The sequence below is a fragment of the Stigmatopora argus genome, chromosome 11 (genome assembly GCF_051989625.1).
Source record: "Stigmatopora argus isolate UIUO_Sarg chromosome 11, RoL_Sarg_1.0, whole genome shotgun sequence".
NCBI lineage: Eukaryota > Metazoa > Chordata > Actinopteri > Syngnathiformes > Syngnathidae > Stigmatopora > Stigmatopora argus.
In genome coordinates, this window is record NC_135397.1 from 2,297,520 (window position 1) to 2,318,375 (window position 20,856).

The 20,856-nt window shown below is 40.8% G+C and overlaps 1 protein-coding gene across 12 annotated transcripts in view; it reads right to left on the minus strand.

Moving 5' to 3' along the window:
• The window catches only part of ccser2a (coiled-coil serine-rich protein 2a), a 51,500-nt gene that overhangs the window by 7,876 nt on the left and 22,768 nt on the right, over positions 1-20,856 (minus strand). For 3 of the 12 annotated variants that reach the window (XR_013303974.1, XR_013303970.1, XR_013303971.1), the window contains 3 exons: positions 14,406-15,582; positions 10,619-10,772; positions 4,002-4,047 (listed from right to left, as the gene is read on the minus strand). Coding sequence is in view for 5 of the 12 variants with exons in the window: in XM_077613887.1 (XP_077470013.1) it covers positions 15,160-15,582 (423 nt within the window). In the remaining 7 variants the exon portion in view is untranslated. Of the gene's footprint in view, positions 1-4,001; positions 4,048-10,618; positions 10,773-11,513; positions 15,583-18,322; positions 18,356-19,234; positions 19,275-20,515; positions 20,586-20,856 lie in introns of those variants that run through there. The other 9 variants (XR_013303972.1, XR_013303973.1, XM_077613891.1 and 6 more) reach the window with 9 other exon arrangements.

Sequence of the window (20,856 nt, forward strand, 5' to 3'; positions counted from 1 at the left end):
AGCACGGAAAGAAAAGCAAAAAAAATAGAAAAAGGCTTTTAAAGAAGTGCCGTGTGCTAAATGATTACAGCGCATGAAAAGTGGGAGCGGAGGCCTAACGACGAGGGCTAATCAGGAGAATGGATTGGCTGTCTGGAGCTCCGCTAGCCACCCGTCCGCTCTATCAGCCTCCAAAAAGGAGGACGCAACACAAAAACATGCTTTATGAGAGCCAAGCATCGTCATGGCAACGAGCCACCAACCAGCCGCTTTTCGCAAATCTTATTCAGCGGGTTTTTACATTAACGGAAGTATTTTTGGGGGGGTTACATTGTCTTTTATACGTTTATTGGTCATTTCAAATTGTGTATAACAACTTTTGTATGGGATTTTTTTTAAAGTATGATTTTTTTTGTAAAACCGATTCAGTTTTACCCATTTCGGCTCTAATCCGGATCGTCTCGTTCACTGGTAGCGGATGAAAACATCATCGTCGACTGCTAATATTTTTAGTCATTTTTAGCATCATGATGGGGTTTTAGTCAGGGGTGGGTTTGGGGTTGGGGTATATGCATTTGGAGTTGGAGTCTGTGTTTTTAGAAGGGTTGAATTTAGAGTTTCGGAGTAAAATTCAATTCACTCTAAATGATAGAATCTTGTCAAAGAGTCTTCAAATATAATTTTTAGGATCATGATGGGGTTTAAGTCAGGGCTGGGTTTGGAGTTGGAGTCTGTGTTTTTAGAAGGGTTGAATTTAGAGTTTCGGAGTAAAATTCAATTCACTCTAAATGACAAAATCTTGTCAAAGAGTCTTCAAATATAATTTTAAAGCTAATTGATCCATAACTATTGAAATTGTGCAATAAAAAATAATTGAGGTACCGAATTGCAGTATTCTTCAGAATTTCTTGGTCAAATAAAAAAACTAACAGACCGCCACAGCTTTTTTTTGGTTAACGGGTTGTGTCTCAGTAAAGTCCAATTTATCAAATTGAGTAAAATACCACTAATAGTAGTAAATGAAGGAAAAAGTTTTCAATACAGAACGAGGCGATTTTTAGCCACTGCAAACTGCAATGCTGAGAAAATATAAAATTTTGGAACTAATGGGCATAGCTACCAAAGACACTATCGATGTCAAGCATGATATGCGCATTTTCACTATATAAATATAGCGTGTCAGCAAGCAATGTACCCAGACGGTCAAGCTGTCAGATTCATACAGCGACATCTACAGAATCTTGAATTTAGTGCATACTGATTAAGCAACCCGTCCACTTTGGAGAAAATTTTAGACTTAAGTGCGCCCTATGTGAGTAAATTTGTACCGCGTTGCATTTTCGCTTAATAATGGGAATTGCAATCATTAATAAGGGGAGCAATTGGCCAAGGTTGACAGGTATGCTTTCATTCTCTCTTAAAAGACATCATTAGGGCCCATTAAAAACAAATAATAAGTAAGGGGAAGAAAGTGTTATGGTGAATACTATGGTTTTAATGGTGGGTTTTTGTGTGTGTGTCTGTTTTGGTCGGTCACTCCATTGTTTGTTCATTTCGCACATCCTACACGCCATTGACAATTTTTAAATTGTAGATGGATTATGGTAAATCTGACAATTTTCTACGCCATTGATGCCTCGTGTAAAGTTGTACAGGTGAGTACTCGTAAAAAACATGGTAGGAGATATAGCTAACGGCAAAAAAACGTTTCGGCAGCAACGTCCCGCGTACCGAATATACGACGACCTTCTACTCTTTTACGTCGCGTCACAATGAGAACATGATTCCATTGATGTCGTCTGCACCCACCTAATAAACGCATTGGGTGATTGACAACAAAGATTTTCTGTTATCAAAGGGTTGAAAGTGTCTGTTTTCATAAAAATGTCTATATTATGATGCAGAAAATGTAAAAAAAAAACCTATCACCAAAGGCCAGAAAGAACAGAGCAACTTTGCAGTGGAAAAGGGAAATAAAATAAATAAATAAAATAAAAAAACAAAGTAACAGGGAGGCAAGAGCTTGCGATCTTTCCAAGTCCTCTAAAGCATAAAAAAATAATAATAGGGTAAAAAAAAAAAGATTTGAAGAATGGCGCACATGGCCGCCTGCTTTAAAATCAGAGGCTGAAAAAGCATTGAAATGTTTGAAAAGAATTCAGGGACAGAAAGAGAGCAAAAAATCTCCGTAAAATGGAGATCCTGGGCCATGTCCTTGTCTGTTCCACTGCTTTGTCCTCAGTACTTCATAGGCTGTGTGTCCATCCAGTCCAATGAAGCAGCAGACATTCAATTGATCAACCAAAAAAACTTGTCCGTCAATCTTTGCAATTTTTTCCGCTCCTTGTTGTTGTTGTTTTCGACAAACACATTGTCTTCATTATGTTTTTATACCCCTTGCAGATTTACTTCTTTTTTTAAAAAATAGAAGCCTTTCGATTCATACTTTTTGAATATACTGAATATACCTGCTGGTGTTATTTTTGTGCATTTTTAGGGGGATTATGTCAATATAAAATCTCATTTATTCTAACTAATTTTAACTGATCTGGCATTTTGTCATCATTTTACAAGCCCGGCACGTCTGTTGAATTTTTTATCAGTTTTTTTGTCCCAAATGCAGACAGCACTACATGACACACACATCCCCAAACACCATCTGTCTACTATTGTCGGATATAAATTCATTTAAAAAAAATAGAGAAGAAAAAGAAAACATTCTCCACGTGAATTGATCAACTGATCCACAAATACATATTTTACGGCCAAAAATCAAACAAAAAAATCAATTACTGATGTCAGTGATATAACTTTTAACATCATGCGCTCATTATGCTTTTATCACTTATTTATGGCAACAGCTGCACTTTTTTTTACTCATGTACTTGTTATTTTAGAATTTGTTGCCGTGATGTACGGCTTTAATTAACAGCCATGCTGTTACTGGTCAGTGTGCTGATCCTCTTCACTAAGATTTAATCATTTCGAACAAGAAATATGTATTTTTAGGGATCTCAAGTACTTTTTCAAAGCTATTTTCCAAACCAATAATTATCGCCCTGACCTTTTGTCAGAAAAACCTATTGTGAAACACTATCAGACGCATTTTTAATCAGGTCACTGATCCACTAGCAAAATGATTGGATATTTTTTTCAAGCATTGGACTATTTTCCTCCAATTTCTCTGTGCGACCCTTCACGACCAATTCCAAATAGGATTGGCGTGCCTTGGCGGAGGTCTACAGACGGCCATTCGTGTTTTTTTGAGGGGGAAAACAAAGAACAGCCGCACTTGAAGCTGGTGTGAGCGAACGGCCGGCTGGGAAGAGCAGATGGTTGTGAGGATTTTGGCTAAGATGACAATCGACCCCATTTTCACGCCCAACGTCCAAAATTTTCCATATACAAGTGAGAGGCACCCTTAAATTTTTTGGGGGGCTCATTGGAGCTAAGTACAAACTGCCATTTAATGTGACATTTATTGAAATTGCACAAAATGGGCAGATTAATTTACACTGCAGGTCCAAGTACTATCATTCAATTAAAATAACTGTACAGGGAGTCCTCCAGTTTCAACCAAAACTTTTGTTCCTGAACCCGAGACTTACAAAATACTACATAGTATAAAATTAACAAAAGAAACGTCTGAACACGCTTATTTATTTATTTACCGTCTTTTCACGACTATAAGGCGCACATAAAAGTCTTAATTTTTCTCCAAAATAGACAGGGCGCCTTATAATCCAGTGCGCCTTATATATGGACCAATATTAAAATTGTTATCATGATAAAATAAAATAAATCAGTCGATAGGGTACACCATCCTCTACAGGTCTAGCAACTACGGTAAGCAGCCTGCAACTTCATGTACTTATTTATGACCTATTTATCTATGTCTAAAATGTCTTTTACTGTGTCTGTATTCTCACCCTCTTGCTACTGCGACAGTGAATTTCCAGAATACGGCATGAATAAAGTTATCTAATCAATTTTAAAAAATAATAATAAGATGTTGTACTTACATTTCTTGGTGAGATGTGGATAGAGTTCGGCTTTTCAACGGATTATCTAAAACAACAAAAAAGAACACGGCTATTGTTAACAAAAGCCAAAAAAGACAAAAACACTGAACTCAACACATCAACCTTGCAATCTGAAGTATTCTTGCAACGCAATTGGTTACATTGTTAACCTGATTTTCAGTGATGTATGTTATTATTTGTTGGTAGTTAGTTTTTGAATTGAATTGAATGCTTTGATAGTCATTATACAAGTAGAATAAGATTTAAAGCTTCGCCACAAAGTGCACAAATAACAATATGTTGTCACATGAACCGGGAATTGTGGCAATTGAGCTGCAATTTAAAAGGCAATAGTTGGATTATAATTACAGTCGTATTCTGCTAGAAGGCACATCAGGTGAAGAGTGGACTTTTTGCTTTTTCTTCGGCGCTGCTGAAATGCTAACACGGGACTCGTATGTGCAAGAGAAAGGAAAAAAAATCAAAAATTCTACAGCGAGTTGCATAGCGCTGCTCTGAAAATGATTGGAATTCCTTTTGAAGTAATCCTGCCTGCCAGCTTTCCCCCCCCCCGACAACACTCGGTCAGCCTCTTAATGTCCTAATGTCTCTCTGCGGCAAATGGCGGCTTTTAAAGATCATTACGCCCGAGTTATGGCCGCCGACGTCCTTCCGTTCGGGTACGGGTGACCGACAACAGGTCTCGGCGGAGGCCCGGCTCGCGGGAGAGACGATGCTGAACGAGGAGGCCAGCAAAGTTAACTGGCGCCGCGTGGCGCTCTCGACGAGGGCCATAAAATTGCGGCAAATTAACCAGCGTTAATGAAAGCGGGGAGCCGTCGTCGGATGACGCCGGTCGTCCCTTTCGAGGATTTAGGCCGACGTTCAAAATTCATTTTCTTGAATACTTCAAAATGCATATTGCTTTCTAGAACGGTCGCTAACTGGTGACCATTCAGGGGCCACTTAAGGAAACAGTCGCAGGTTTTTACACGGCCGCCATCGCGACTCGTTGGCCGACTCGCTCTTTAACGGCACCGCGGGACGGACTTTTGATTTCGTCACGATGAGATATAATTAATGTGGCGCATTTATAATTCATGTTCTGGAGCGGCTTTTATTCTTTGGTTGTGCGTCAGTGGTGGGCAAGTAATAACACACAATTGGGGGAAAATGGTGTGAAGGCAGATAGATTTCAGCTTTTTTAAACAATTTAAAAGTTTCTAGAAAATAAAAACAGCAGCACACGTGCAAGCCCTTGTAAAATGACATTAGGAGTTGACATATGATTTTTTTAAAAATCCACTTTACTTATGGAGTGAGAGTTTCGTTTAGCAAGTTTAAAGGGTCCTGTTTAACTGGGAGGGTTCATTTTAACGGTTTGGTTTCTGGTATGGACACTTTTAGACCAAAAAAGATTCTCTTAATTATGATTTTCTTGACTTTTATGCTCTTTCTGGTCTGTAAAGTTTGTTTCACTGGTGTAGAATATAAGTACAAATTATAAATCACACTACTGGTTACTGTATTATTTTCTTTTATAGAAATAGTGCAATGTGATAAATTGAGCACTCTTGATTTTGCGATTTTCTTGACTTCTATATCGTTGCCGGATAAGAAAATCTGTAAATGGAAAAAGCAATGGCTGCCAACTTTCCAAGTTGCTTGATTGGTAGAAGTTTCAGATCTCTATTGATTCTGTTTCCAGGCCACTCAAGCATTTTTTTTTTATGGCAGCTAATGAGCAATACTTGAAAATAACTCAACGTTTGAAAATGCTGAAAATGTGGTGATGGAATCTGGGTCTAATTGTCAAAAAATTCAACCCTATTAATTTAGCTTATGTGTTACACATTATGCTTCCTTTCCCGCAAAACGCCATGTTTCAAGTCACCATATTTTCTGGCATTAGCACCGATCCCCGCCACGTTGGAGCGCCCCCCCCTCCTTGCACTCTCGCTGTCACGACAAATATTTGAAGCCCAACGTGAAGACGAGGCAGCGAGGAACAGCTGTATCGGAAGACCTCATTTAACGCACTCGCGCCTGCTACGTGGCGGCCTCTTTGCCCGGCGCGGCGTGCCAAAGTCAGGCTAATGTGGTCGGCGGGCCCTCCACGATGAATATTTGAAGGCCTGCCTCGTCTCTCCGCATCACTTCACGGCGCCATTGCCGAGGAGGAGCCGCATTAAAAGGGCTGCGGAGGACAGGTAACCTTTTATTTTTTTCTTTTGTGGGCAACACGCCGGCCACTTGGCACGGGCGCGTGTTTCGCGGCCGACGCCCGCGGGGGAGAAGACGGCGACGAAAGGGAAGTGGACAAGCCATGAAGTCATGGAGTGTGTAATTCGGCAAGCGCGCGAGGTGAATGCTTGACGAGAACATTCCAGAGAGCGACTGTTTTCTTTGAGGCTGTGTTCAGAAAGAATGTTCATTGATTTTTTTGGAGAGGACGACTTTCTTTTCACGACAGCTAACATGAAAAATAGAACATTCTCAAGCTACATGAGCACTAGTAGCTTTGTTTGAGGAGTGGTTGTTTTTGGGATTAGGATCATGATGGGGTTTTAATCAAGGGTGGGTTTGGGGATGAAGTCTTGTTTTTATAAGGGTTGAATGTAGAGTTTCAGAGTAAAATTCAATTCATTCTAAATGACAGAATCTTGTCAAAAAGTCATCAAATATAATTTTTAGGATCATGATGGGGTTTTAGTCAGGGGTGGGTTTGGAGTTGGGTATAGGCATTTGGAGTTGGAGTCTGTGTTTTTAGAAGGCTTGAATTCAGAGTTTTGGAGTAAAATTCAATTCACTCTAAATGACAATCTTGTCAAACAGTCTTCAAATATATTTTTTAAGGATCATGATGGGGTTTTAGTCAGGGGTGGGTTTGGGGTTGAGGTATTTGCAATTGGAGTTGGAGTCTGTGTTTTTAGAAAGGTTGAATTTAGTTTCGGAGTAAAATTCAATTCACTCTAAATGACAGAATCTTGTCAAAGAGTCTTCAAATATAATTTTTAAGGATCATGATGGGGTTTTAGTCAGGGGTGGGTTTGAGGTTGGCGTATATGCATTTGGAGTTGGAGTCTGTGATTTTAGAAAGGTTGAATTTAGTTTCGGAGTAAAATTCAATTCACTGTAAATGACAGAATCTTGTCAGTCTTCAAAAATAATTTTAAAGCTAACTGATCCATAACTATTGAAATTGTGCAATAAAATAATTGAGGTACCGAATTGCAGTATTCTTCAGAATTTCTTGGTCAAATAAAAAAAACTAATAGACCGCCACAGCTTTTTTTTTGGTTAACCGGTTGCGTCTCAGTAAAGTCCAATGTATCAAATTGAGTAAAATACCACTAATAGTAGTAAATGAAGGAAAAAGTTTTCAATACAGAACGAGGCGATTTTTAGCCACTGCAAACTGCAATGCTGAGAAAATATAAAATTTGTGGAACTAATGGGCATACCTAGCAAAGGCACGCTACTAAGTAAATGCATTTTCATGGAAATATCCATGGTTTGCTGAGCTTGTGATAACCACAACCTTTAGACCTCTCAAGCTATGGAAAGCCCTTCAATTTTTCATATTTTTAAAAAAGTTGTTGAAGACAGCCTGACAAGAAGGAATGAGTTGAGCTTTTTTTTTTTAAAGACGAGTGGGCGACACAGGTGCTGACTCACAGCTCCCCCGGATGGCCAAGGTCAGGGACGAGTGAGTCCTCTTGTCACTCGACGTGCACTTGGGCCAAGACGCCGCGATCTCCTAAACGTACTCGATGGGAAGTCTTCCTCTGCCGCCTGATGAACTTGACACTTTTCTACCTCTGCGCCATTTCCGCCAGGGCACTTTCGACGCCAAGCGTCACTCTGCATCAGCGCAAGCGAGTCCGAGGGGAGGCCTCGCCTCAGCCTCCGCCCACGCGTGCCGCCACTGTCGCCGGATAATTGACGGGAACACGGCGAGAGGCCCCAAAATGGCTGGAGAAATCTGCTCCGGAGCCCAAATGGGCTATCCGACTTGTTAGAAATAGGAGCTGGAACCGACGTGTCCAATCTGAAGTACAAATTGTTTTCATGGTGAAAACCAGAATTTGTCTTGTGCGGCGTTTTTCAGTCTGGATGCGGAATAAGCAATTTCACTTTTCAGAATAAATCCACCACCTGGCGATGGAGTGGCGGCTGATTCGACGTCTGCCTTTGCCTCTTCTGTAAACGGAGCTTGAAAAGCCTTTAGGATGAATGCTAAAGAAAATGGATATTCGTCTAGACGTGTTTGTTCCTGGTGGTACTTTGGCTCCTCTGGGTCTACGCTACCCTACTTTAGACAAGCGGAAAACAGATATTTATGGAATGGTGACCACTCCAAGATGTCGTCGGCCATTAAGCTTCCACGCCAAGGTGTCGAGAGGTCCGGGTTCGGCGGCCACGGTATTCCATCTCTGCTTATTGCAGTTTTTCCGGTTCTGTCTGTTCATTTTAACTCTCGCCGGAATGGTCAGGAATGAAAAAACTGCGCCTCCAAATCTGAGGCGATGGTTCTTGGTCAGAAAAAAAGTGAAAGTCCTTCATACAGAAGAAGAAGAAGAAGTAAGCCACGATCCACTCCGTTGCTTGATCGGTAGATGTTTCAGATCTCTATTGATTCTGTTTCTGGGCCACTCAAGCATATTTTTTTGATGGCAAACGTTGGATTTCGAAGGGGCCAAGCAAAATATTCATTCTTTCTTCTCGGTTCAAATTCAGCAAGCTCTTTTGGAGTGTTTTGTGTTTTCCATTTGAGGGGTGGGGAGAAGGCAATTGAAGCGATTGTTGTTGTCTTTGCAGGATCACGCGGGGAGTCATTTGTTCCCACTCCAATCGTCTCTGTTGGCTTGTAGGGAGGTAGAATTTCATTAAAGTCAGAAGCCCAGTTTAGCATGTTTGGAAGAAGCGCTCATCGATCTGTTTGGACCTGGCAAATGTGAGGGCCAACCCTGGCATTAGAGGCTTGCGTCCAAGGAGCAGAGAGTGCTGCCAGTTGTAATGATGTCTCACTTATTACCATTGTTTGGAGTTGTGTTTTTTTGTCTTCGGGCTTTTCTCTCATTTACAACTCATTAGATTGGATGAATGCTAATTTACTTTTGATGTGAATTGCATAAATATCAAATAAGCCGTTAGACGCAACTCAGTAATGGAGAAATAAAAGCTGCCAGCAGAAAAAAAATTATCAAGTGGGTTCGATGCCACACGGATCATTTCATTGGTGTTTTTAATAAGTATTTTTAATCCGTGCAGTTCTCCGGTTCTTCTCACATTATCGTAACGGCCTTTTAATAAGGCTGCACTAAATTAAGTCAGCATTTATAACTTGTTCTGTCCTTAACAGGAAAGCCGTGTCCTTTTTTTCCCTGTAAAATGATCATACCTTTCCAAAATGAACATCCCTAACCTTTCGAATGAACGGATTATTTCCAGGCCACCATTTCGTTGACGAAAAATGGGCCCGCCGGAGTGAAATAAAAACAGCCTTCCTTCGCGTGACCGTTTCCTCCAAATGCCTTGACGGCGAACACCTTGCTTCCAGTTGGAGTCCCGTTCACAGCGCGTTAGCGTTAGCGTGCCACACAGCTGCGCCTCGGACTATGCTACCGCTAGGGATTGCGTGTTGAGGTCCAGAAAGCGCAAACTGCGCCTGTGCAGGTTTCACACACTAAAAGGCCTCTGGTTTGTGAAAACCGTTGAAGTGTTTGTGGGCTTCCAAATGGGGAAATGGCAGGAGGGATCATGACAAGCCTGCACAAAGCGCTTGTTGGAGAGTCTTTCTCTCTTTCTCTGGCAGCAGATCACTTTCTGCACAGCACTTAACCACACGCGGGGATTTGATCAATGCGTGGGAGGGAGGCAAGTCCGAGGTGATGGAGGTACCTGCCAGGGCCTCACCAGCGGCTGTTCTGTTACTAATACACTCCCTCTCCAGGGGACATGAATCTACTTTGCAGATGGAGCCCGGACAGAAAAACAAAAGAATCCAGAGAGGATCAAGAGACCGAAGCATACTTTGCGGTATACCCGGACCAAAGATGCTTGTTTTTATTTTACCTGCAAATGATGTCACATAGGGAATTGGGAGCAAGGATATATACGGGACCACTGTTCTCATTTTTTCTTGTTTTTTTTGCTCTAAGTTTGCCTGTATAAGAAATCTAAATGACTTAGCTGGTCCGTCATGGTCAATGAATTGCTGACAAAGTTAGATGGAAAAAAAAAAATCAGAATTTCCACACCAATTAATTGATATCTTATGACCAGAAGTGGGGAGAATAGCCAAAAACGACAATTAGGAATAGAGTTCTTGTTCAAAGTAATATTACTGAAGGGAAATGAATCAAATTTTTGGTGAAAAGAACACGTACATTGTAAGTAACTGTTATTATTAAACTATCATGAGGCCAACAAATATCCCCAAAAAATCATCAAATTTCTTCAAGAAAAATATAGATCTTAAACATCCCCATTCAAAGAGCATGTGTCCCCTCTAGTGGTGAAAGAAACCGTGGACTATCGGTGGTAATTAAAACCTGGGTGAGAGCTTGAAATCCCCGCTTCTGAGTGATACCAACTTGATGTCAAATACTTACATTTTCACAGTGCTTTAAAGATGACTGAACAGCCTGATGTGATCGTAGGACTCGGCGAGACAGCAAGCTTGTGTGGTCAGATGACTGTATTATTACAATGGAGTCACGTGATTATGGTTGTAACGTCTCATTGGCAAAACTGCTGGAGGCACCTCTGGTAAAAATAAAGTAAACTTTATTACGTAGAATAACGAGGAAAAATTTAATGGCTCTGATGTAGCCCAATAAGATTAGCATTTCTTATTCACAAATGTACTGTAAAATTAAAGTCTAGCGTAGAAAAACTACTCCAAGTACATTTTTCACAAAAAGTTACTCAAGTAAATGCAACAGAATAAATGCATTACTGGCCGTGATTGGAGGAGGATTTCAAAAAATATGAAGAAAAATGCACATCATCTACCAAATGACTTTAGAAAACCACACGTGGTCACTCGAGAGGGAGCCCAAAGAAGAATAGATGAATATCTCTATTTCACTGAGTGCCATGCAATGAATTTGTGATGAACCGATCGGCAGATGTAATAATAACCTCTCCTTTTTGGTGCCACTCGAGTGGAGTTTTGTAACGTCAGGTAATGGACTTTATGCACACCTCCTCCACAATGACCAAGCGCGAAAAGCAATTAGAACCCGGCAGGAGTGACTCCCTCAGGACTTAATCAGCGAGGAGCGACGGAAGCTGCAACCTGAAGAGAAAAGTCTCCGTGAACATTAACCTTGCTAAATAGAACTGGGACCGCAGTCACATGCTGCATAATTAGTGTTCATTGCAATGCTTCATTGCCGGCGTTCTAATAGCTTGAAAATACTCGACTCCATGTTTGATGATCTGGTATCAGACGCTAAATACCATTCTGCAAAAACAAATAGACACAGACACAGGGGAAAAAAATTGGGACCAAAGTAGTTTATTTCCACAGTGGTGCAACAAACAGAGTTGAATTTAACAGTGTGGAATCTCTGAAACCAATCCGTTGTATACTCTAGGCTCCTCCCATAACACGACACACGACCTCTCATTGGTGGGCAAACTTCTAAAATGTAGAGTCTAAATAATACTCCTACTATAATTTAAAGTGCATCAGGTAAATGAGTGTAGGCATGAAAGTCAGTGATTAATACTGTCAGCTGGCCCGTGTTGATGTTGAGCTACTAATTATCGCATTCTCGGACAAAGATTGCATTTACAAGATGAACATAAAAATGTTTACTCCTGCAAGTGTTTTACTGATTTGGAAATTGTCAGAGAATCCTTACGAACAATCAGTAAAGTTTTTAGTCATTTCCAAGTAAAGGAAAGCTTCAAAAGCCTCAAAATGAAAAGTTAGATGGCAAATGACTTGACTCTAGGTTAAAGTCCAACTCACATCAGTGGATACTTTATTGAATTGGATAAGTAGCACTTCATTGAGCCACAAACCGTAGTCCTTTTCTTTGTAAAATAACCCCGAAAAAAGCACAAAACTGTTTTTTATCCCATTCCATTGTTGGCCAGGAAGTCACTTAGCTGAAGGCATGTCAGCAAAGGCAGCCTTTTTCAGCCGTTTAGTTTCTTTCCTTTCATAAGCCTCAAATTGTTTCCCATCCGACCAAGCGGTGAGCTCAGTGGATTGAGGACATAGAAGGAAGCTAGTGTATAAGTAGCCTATTTTGTTGTTTGAACAAAAACATTTTACTGCTTTGACCAAGTGGCAAGGGGCTTGCTGCCAATTAGAAGTCATTAACAAAAACAGGGGAAACAAAACAACATGGCTTAGCGGCTAGCATCGGCAAAGGTGCACCAGTAAAATATCCCAGTTTTAATATTTTCCCATAACTAGTTGAAATTAATATTTCCAGTTTTTTACTTGCTATGCTTTCTTGTAGAATCAAGTTGTAAATTTAAGATCTCTTTGTCTCTCTCTCTCTCTCTTTCTTTCTCTTTCTCTTTCTTTCTCTTTCTCTCTCTCTCTTTCTTTCTCTCTCTCTTTCTCTTTCTCTCTCTCTCTTTCCTGGTTATTCTGCCCCTGGTTTGAACTTGTATGTTAATCAGGTTCTTTGGGGCTTACATCCTCCTCTGCCCCACTTTCAATTTCATATTCCACATTCATATTCCAACTCATCACACGAGAAACACAACAAGTCTCGACTACTGTTTTCCTTTGAGTCGCACCCCTGCTCCTGGAAACCCAGCCTTTGATTACATTTTAACTAAGCAGCGGCACACGATTAAAAAAATGATTTTTATTGCACAATTTCAATAGTTCAAACGCCCCTGATGCCTTTCTTCGAACAAAACAGTCCTAAACAAGAGTCGAGCGTGTTGCCTTCCCCCCAGAGCGAATCGATGGACGGCGGCGTGCTCTTAAACAGAACGGGAGCATTGATGGGGAGATTACGGCAGCGTGCTGTGGGGGAGGACGGCACCGCTCCTGCTTTTGCTTCCCTACCCTACCTACCCCGCAGCCAGATGCGTCTTTGGCACTCATTGATTTCTGAGTTGGCATTAACGAGCGTCGAGCGACACGGCCGAGAGGGGCGAATTAGGGAGTCGGGGTGTGTGGCCGTCCCTCCCCCAGAACACGGTGTGTCCAAACAAACGTATTCTGGCTCTCCCTTCGCGTCATCCTACATTTCATTGGCTTTTGGCATTCCGCGTTGGTGGGTTTGGATTGGATTGGATAACTTTATTCATCCCATATTCGGGAAATTTCATTGTGACAGTAGCAAGAGGGTGAATACACAGAACAACAAAGCAAAAGCAAAGCAAGCCGAGACATCTAGCAGCTGTTTAATGGATTAATTGAACGTAATCCCTTATCTGTTCGTTTCGGCGGAACCGCGCGATTCAGATTCAGTCCCGGATTTGGAATTTGATATCAAAATAAAGTTGCTATCAGGGTGCGAGTAACAATGAAATGGAAATATTCCAAGGGGTTGGCCGACAATATGGCTCTCTGGTGTCGCTAGTTAAGGATTTTGATGACTAACTACTGACAAATTGCATTGAGCGAATACAAGCGCCAACCTAATTGTAAAGCTGTAAATGGTTGTCTGTGTCGCGTGATTGACTGGCGTCCCATCCGGGGATGAGCGGCGATAGGCTCGCGCGCCAACCTAATTAGGAGAAGCGCTATACAAAATGGATGGAAGTCTTTGTAAAGAAGAACAGGTCTGGTATTGGATCTCATTAGTGACTTTATATCGCTGCTGTCTGCCGCTGAGCCGACACGAGTTCTTTCTGCCAGACAGCACCGTCCGTCTCTCACGATTCTGTTGTGACTCTCTTTTTCAGCACGTTTCGTTTTTAGCCTCGATGCTCCGCCTCCCGGCGGCCCTTCAGCGACACCGTAAAGGTCACGTCTGTGTTGTATCTTTAAATTGGCACGTCACCGCGGGTTAGGGGGTGCGGTCGTGCCGGAGCAGGCAAAGCTTGTTTTGCTGGTCAAATGGCCAAGTTGGACAACAGAAGGGACTAAAAATCATTTGCGCAGGGGTTAGCAATGACACCTGCAAACCTTTGGGGTCTCTCAGTCACAGATTTTTACACACTAGTTGAAAGATAGAATTGTGTCAGAATATTCAAAAATAAATGATCTAGACTGACACAGATCTAGAATATATATATTCTTAAAAAAGATTGACTTAATGGCAGGGCAGGATCATGACTCAATGGAAACGGAGTAAACTTGTTGTGTTCGCCATACGACGAGAATACGAAATTAAAAATACACGTAATTTGTCACTTGGTCAAAGAGGTTTTCAGTAAAAATTTTGCATCAAAAGAATAGAATAGGGGGCTTACCGGCTGTTCCACTTGCTTCCACGTCCTCAATCCACTCAGCTCAAAAAAATACAAGCTTACATCGGCAGTGTTCGTGTTGTATCAATTTCCTACAACACATATTAACCATTTTCCGATAAGACAATTGGTTGAGAAAAAATAAAACGGAACCGAAGAAAAGGTGCAAAGAGACCATCCACCCGCCGACGTCACTTGGTAGCAACACTAGCTTTCTGGCCAACAGCTGAAATAAAAGTCATTTAAAAACGTGTAAAATAACATAAAAATAGATATTTTCATCGCTAAATCCATTGATAAATAATTGATCTATAACTGCAATGGACCCAGTTATTCTTAATAATCAGTATTTCAAGATTTGCTCAGTGAAGTCAGATATTAAGGCTAATCGCTAAAAATGAACACATCGAGGAGTAAAGAGTTTTTTTTAATACATATATAATTTAAACTAAAAACAGGCATATAAAAAATATTTTTCGGTTAGGTTGTCAATTAATTGGATTCTTCAGCCCATCAACAATATTATTTGATCATGTGAGGATTAAAATAACAAACCAAAGGTGTCATTGTTCTTAATATTAAAACCATTTAGAAAGTTATCACAATATAACTATTTTAAAAATAAATAGATTGGCAAAACATGAAAAAAAAGGTCATATTTTACCCACCTTGTGCTTAATGCTTGTAAAAGTGACGTGTGTACGGACTTCCGGGATAGATAGAAAACTGCATGCAGTCCACCATGTTGCAGCTTCTTCTATTTTGGGTTGACGTGAGACGCCCCTTCGGAGATCTTTGGCTTGGGGAGACACGAGCGACCGGAAGGGGCGCTCGCCACTTCCGGCGAATCACGGTTGGCGCCGCCGGGAAGGGGCTCCGAGACCCCGCCAGACAAAAGCGTAGAGGTGTAACGCGGGCCGGGGGGTCGTTGTTGGGGCCCCGCGTTAAAGGATGGAAGGCCTCTGGACGGAGGGGGCAGCCGCCTACTCCCGAGCGGCTCGATGGAAGCGGGTGACGAGCCGAGGGTCCGTGGGGGCTGACCGGGGTCATACGACGCGACCTGCCGGCTTTGAAGCCGAATGCCGGCGTCCCTGGTTTGTTCACTGCGGTCCTGGGTGGGGATGGTTTTTACTGGCCTTCCCGGGCAGAAACGCTCGCTGATGTTGAAAGGTATTTGAAGCTGCAGGAAAGAGCAAAAGGAAATTCCAAAGGATTAAAAGATGAGGATAAAATAGTTATGAAACGGCAGAAAGAGGCACTCGGAGTCGTTTTATGATGGCGTTCCAGAAGTGGCACTTTTTCTTTTTTCTTGTTTAAGGTCGCTCAGTCATTTGAATGTTTTTGCGGCGGCAAAACAAAATTTCAGACTCAAAAGAGCCTCCGTTTCTTTGGCTGGTTTATTTGCTTTTAACATCGCAGCGTGTTGGCAATGTCAGTCATTGAACTATTCCTGGAAAGGGAGACACAAAGTCACAGAAGAAGAAGCCCCGATTCAGCACTTAGTAAGTCTTCGATGTGACTCGCGATTGGCGTCTTTTGAGGCTGTGTGACGAGTCACTTCACAACCAATCGGAAGATCACGGTGGCACCTATGTGACAAAGTGTTGAGCCAAATCTAAAAGTAAAAGCATGGTATGTCAGGACAGCCACAAAACACAGCAGAAGTACTACTCTTGACTACAGGGAGTCCCTGGACCTAAGACACCATCGAGTCCCCTGCCTTTTCCTAATTTTCCATTCATTTTTAAACATTACGTTCCAAAAAAAAAGGGAAACTTTAAGCTTCAACCGAAAATAAATAATAATTATAATGGAAAAAAGGGTTAGCATTGGACTGCATTGGATAGCTTTATTCATCCCGTATTCAGGAAATTTCGTTGTCACAGTAGCAAGAGGGTGAGAATGCAGAAATAGGAAAGGCATTTTAGACATAAATAGATAGGTAATAAGTAAGTTAATAAATACATGAATTAATATATAAATAAATAAGCGTGTTGCTGAAGAAAAAAAATATATACATAAAAAAAAAATATATATATATATATATATATATATATATATATATATATATATGTGTGTGTATATATGTATGTATGTATGTATATATATATATATATATATATATATATATATATATATATATATACAAATACATATACACATACGTGTACATACACATATACATACACATGCATATATATATATATATATGTGTGTGTATACATATACACATACGTTTACATACACACATACATACATACATACACATACATACATATAGATATTTATATACATATATACAAAACACAGTGAAAGGAAAGCGGTACCAACACTTATCGGTAAAAATATGCTTAATCGACCCTGCCTCGTTTGTCATTAAATGCCGTTTTACGGTCACAAGGACCTTTCGCCGCCAAGAGTCAAAGTCAAACAACTTCTGGTTAACGTAAGCTAAAGTTAAGGAGGGCAATGTAACAAATTAATGATCCGCCACCGAGACAATTCAAGTGGGCTGGAATGATTACCGTGAAAAACGCAAGACTAGACCTCTGACCCGGCTGGCCTATGGCGTTTTCCAAAGGACGTATGGTGTTCTAAGGTAACTTTGACCTTCTTGCAATCATTCCGGCAGCCCAGAAGGAAGCTAAGGAGGCTTATTAGATAAATCCAGTCAACAAGATACGACGGTGCAGCTGCTCAGGTCAGAACACAAGCAAACGCTGCACCATCAGTGTTCATATCGCAGTGCATAAATAAAGCTTTCTGGATGACCTGTGACTCCCCCGTGAGGATGAAATCCAACTTAGTTGTGTTTGTGGGGGATTCTAGAAGGCACAGGCGCTTTACTTGCGCTGTGCGTCTGAATGGTGCCTCGAGCTATCGAGAGCTATTAACAACATGAAGCGTGGTTCAACACAGCCATAAAGGCAAGATTCCGTGCCGGTCATGCCACCGCCGTTCGTCTCGCACGTGCTAGCTTTGTATGTCCGAGACCACAGCACCATCTGCTGGTCCGCCGGCCAAAAAATGTTTACTCGAGACTCCCCGTCTCTGCATTGGTTTGATTTTTGCAGTGAGCAAAACAAGGTTTGGATCTAATAATATGTACCGTTGTGATTGGATTGGTGTAAAATTGCACTGCATTTTAACAAAGAATGCAGTTCCTGTCTGATATTTGATCCCTGTTGTGTATGAAGTAAATGGCTTGAGAAAAATATGACAAACATTTAGCATTTTTACAATATGCGCATTAATACAATAGAACTAGAGACAGTATTTTTGGTACATGTCTGATTATGCTTCTAGTCATGGATAAAATCATTTGACTGACTGAAAGTCTTGTTTTAATCATTGCGAAGAGAAAGTTCCTTATTGGTACTCGGGGTGCTTAATTTAAGACAAATCTGCTTTTACTCATTGGACAGATAAAAAGAGTGTATTTCAAAAACAATACGATACAATAACGTATATGCAAAATGAACAAAATCTTGGAGCAAACCAATTGCCAAGTGCTTTAAAATCAAGCATAAAAAAACATCGGAGTGCAAGGAACGGTAACTGAGGGGTTTCCAGCAGGTGTTTATCCTGAATGCCTCCTACTGACAGATTTCTGTCACTAAAACAGAGAACTTTAAACCGTAAGTCTTTATATTTACACTCGAAAATAGGGGGATTCCCAAAATTCCTTATGCTAATTTCCCCGAGTATATGACCTAAATTTTTCCACAATTTACAGAGACGATTCACCATAAGAGGCGGCTCTCCGTTTCCAAGTAGGACGAGACCGGCACGTACTTTATAGTTTGTAGGGAAAATAGCGATTGGGATGCCAGAGCACGGCTCAGCTGGTTTAGTCTGAAAACGTGGCTTTTTTTCCGCGAAATACACCACAATCAAAATATCTGAACAGTAGAACTCACCCGCATGGAAGATGAAACCAATGCATGCAACGTCTGGTGGCATTTGAAGAAATGAAAGGAAATCAACTGAAAATACTGTAAAGGAGTTCCTGGTGTACAACAATGTCAAATAGCTAACATTTCTAACCAGAAAAAGTTCAGTGTTTGATACATTAATTTAATGATTTGCTGTTTTAGCATCGGTTCGCAATTGACGACTACTTTTCGACCGACGTAAAAATGTTGTAAACCAAGAACCACCATATATGGACTTTAGTCTTAGGACCCACATGTTTTTTTGTTAAGAAAAATAAACTTTTTTGTTCTTTCTCTCAATACAAGGTGTGCTAAAATGCAATTAGTGTCGAAAAAGGCCACTTTTGATGTGAATAGCGGAATTGCCAGTCTATAAAGCGCAACTTATGACTTTTTAAGCTACTTAGGAGAGAATTTAATTCCAATTCTGAGACAAATTTTACAGTCAACATTGCAAAAAAAACTGCCTTCAACTCTAAAATTCTACAGACAATTTCACACGACGCAGTTCTATTTAAAAAAGATTGAATTTTAAGCGTACCTCTCCTCGACTGCTAAAAAATAATAAAAACATGTTTCTCTGAGCCATATTGTACAGTTTCATAAATATCTGGTGTTAGAATATTTCTTTCTCTTATATTCGACAAAGGTTAATTTTAATGCACGCCACATTCATATTTCCAGTATATAAGTGGAATGGTGTCCCAATACTTAAGTCCTTATATCAAATGAATTCACACAAATAAGTTTTAAATCATTTTCCCCACAGCCTCAGGCTAGAAGAAAAGACATATTACAACTAAAATATAGGCAAACTAATCGAAACTCAAGCATGCGGATGAAAGAAGGAAGGCATGCTTGATGGGTCAGGATTTTTAGAGAGAAGTTCTACCATACCATGCCCGGTCAGAGAAGTACTGCACTAGGTGTTCCACTCCTTGTCATGGTCATTATGTGTGGGCAGAGTTAAGAAGGGAAGATGAGCAAAAGGTGGTGTTAGAAAATGAAGGAATCAAAGAGAAAAGAGAGAAAGCAACTCACTGTAGTTGGAGGAAATTCAATGAATTCACAATAATAGGATAGCCACATTTTAGCACAAATGGACTATAATCAACAGTATGTTTATTTCTAGGTTAAATACTTTGAAATAATGTACACTTCCTATGCTTATTTATTTTTAAAAAATCTCTAGAGGCGTCGACAATGCTGAAATAATTTATTTCACCTTCCCGATTGATTGAAAAAAATCTATTATTGTCTTGCAAGTGGTCTTCATTGTTTGCCTTTTTATCTGCAAATATTATCAGCAGTGGCTGCAATTTTCTCAAAGGACTCACTAATGACTGAGTGAAACAAACCCATAATTTTACAAGCCAAAACCTTACTCTCATTAAAAAAAAAAATACATCTCATGAAGACTGCAATTACATAAAAGAACACTACGCCCTCAAATGCTGTCGTTGCAATTGTAGAATGCAGGGAAAATACCACTGCCGAGTAGGATGTGCTAGTCACCAAATTATTAGAATTCAAGTCCCACTAGGACCCGAGGGGGTACATGACGGAATAGGATAGATTGGATTTCACTGTGCCACCGACCCTAGTCCGCTTCTTTGTAAAATAACCCCTAAAAGCCAGAAGCCAGAGTCACTATCTACTGCTTGTAGGAAGAGTTTCGGGGCGTAAAAATGTAAGATATCTACCATTCAGTAGGGCCAATGTTAATGGAACCTGAGATGCCTCGGTGTCAAAGGTTGTCTTGTTCTCTTTCTCGTTTATTTGATTGCGCCGTGTTATGTTGATTCGGCGTCCGGTTCGTAAAAATCAACCCATGATCATGTTCTTTGCGACTTACTTTGACTGAATTCGACTCGTCGCACGATAAACACAACGAGTCTCGACTACCATTTTCCATTGAGTCATACGCCCTCTTCCGTATTCTTGCCTCCTCTCCCCCATTATCAGTTTCATCTATTTAGAAGCAAACATTTATTTTTTTATACTAATATATAATACTTTTGGATCACTAGAAGATTCTCTCATTTAATCAGTGTGTAAAAACGTGTGATGGCGGGACTTTAAACCCCCAAATAAAGCCTGTAATTTGCATGAGATATGAGATGACTTGGGGCTATTAAATGCGAAAAAATGTGGCAGAAAAGCGGGTTAGTGACTCACTCTGTCTGCGCTGGGGCATGCCGGCATAGGTCGAGGCCTGGTTCTGTGGCGAGGGGGTGGGCAGCACACCCTACGCGGGGAGAAAATACAAAGGCATGACCAAGCGGAACAAGCAGACACGGACACGGCGGAAAAGATTAATAAAGCACACTGGCGACAAGTAAACATGTCACGGCACATGCGCACGAGGCCGTAACGTGGGAGATTCACTCACGAGTTGACTTTGGTCCCCCGACATGTTACCCATCAGCCTGAGATGAGAACTCTCACAAGCTCGGGCAGCGGTGAAGACATTTCATCCATCACTTATTTCTATCCACTGTGTTTGTCATGTGACAGAG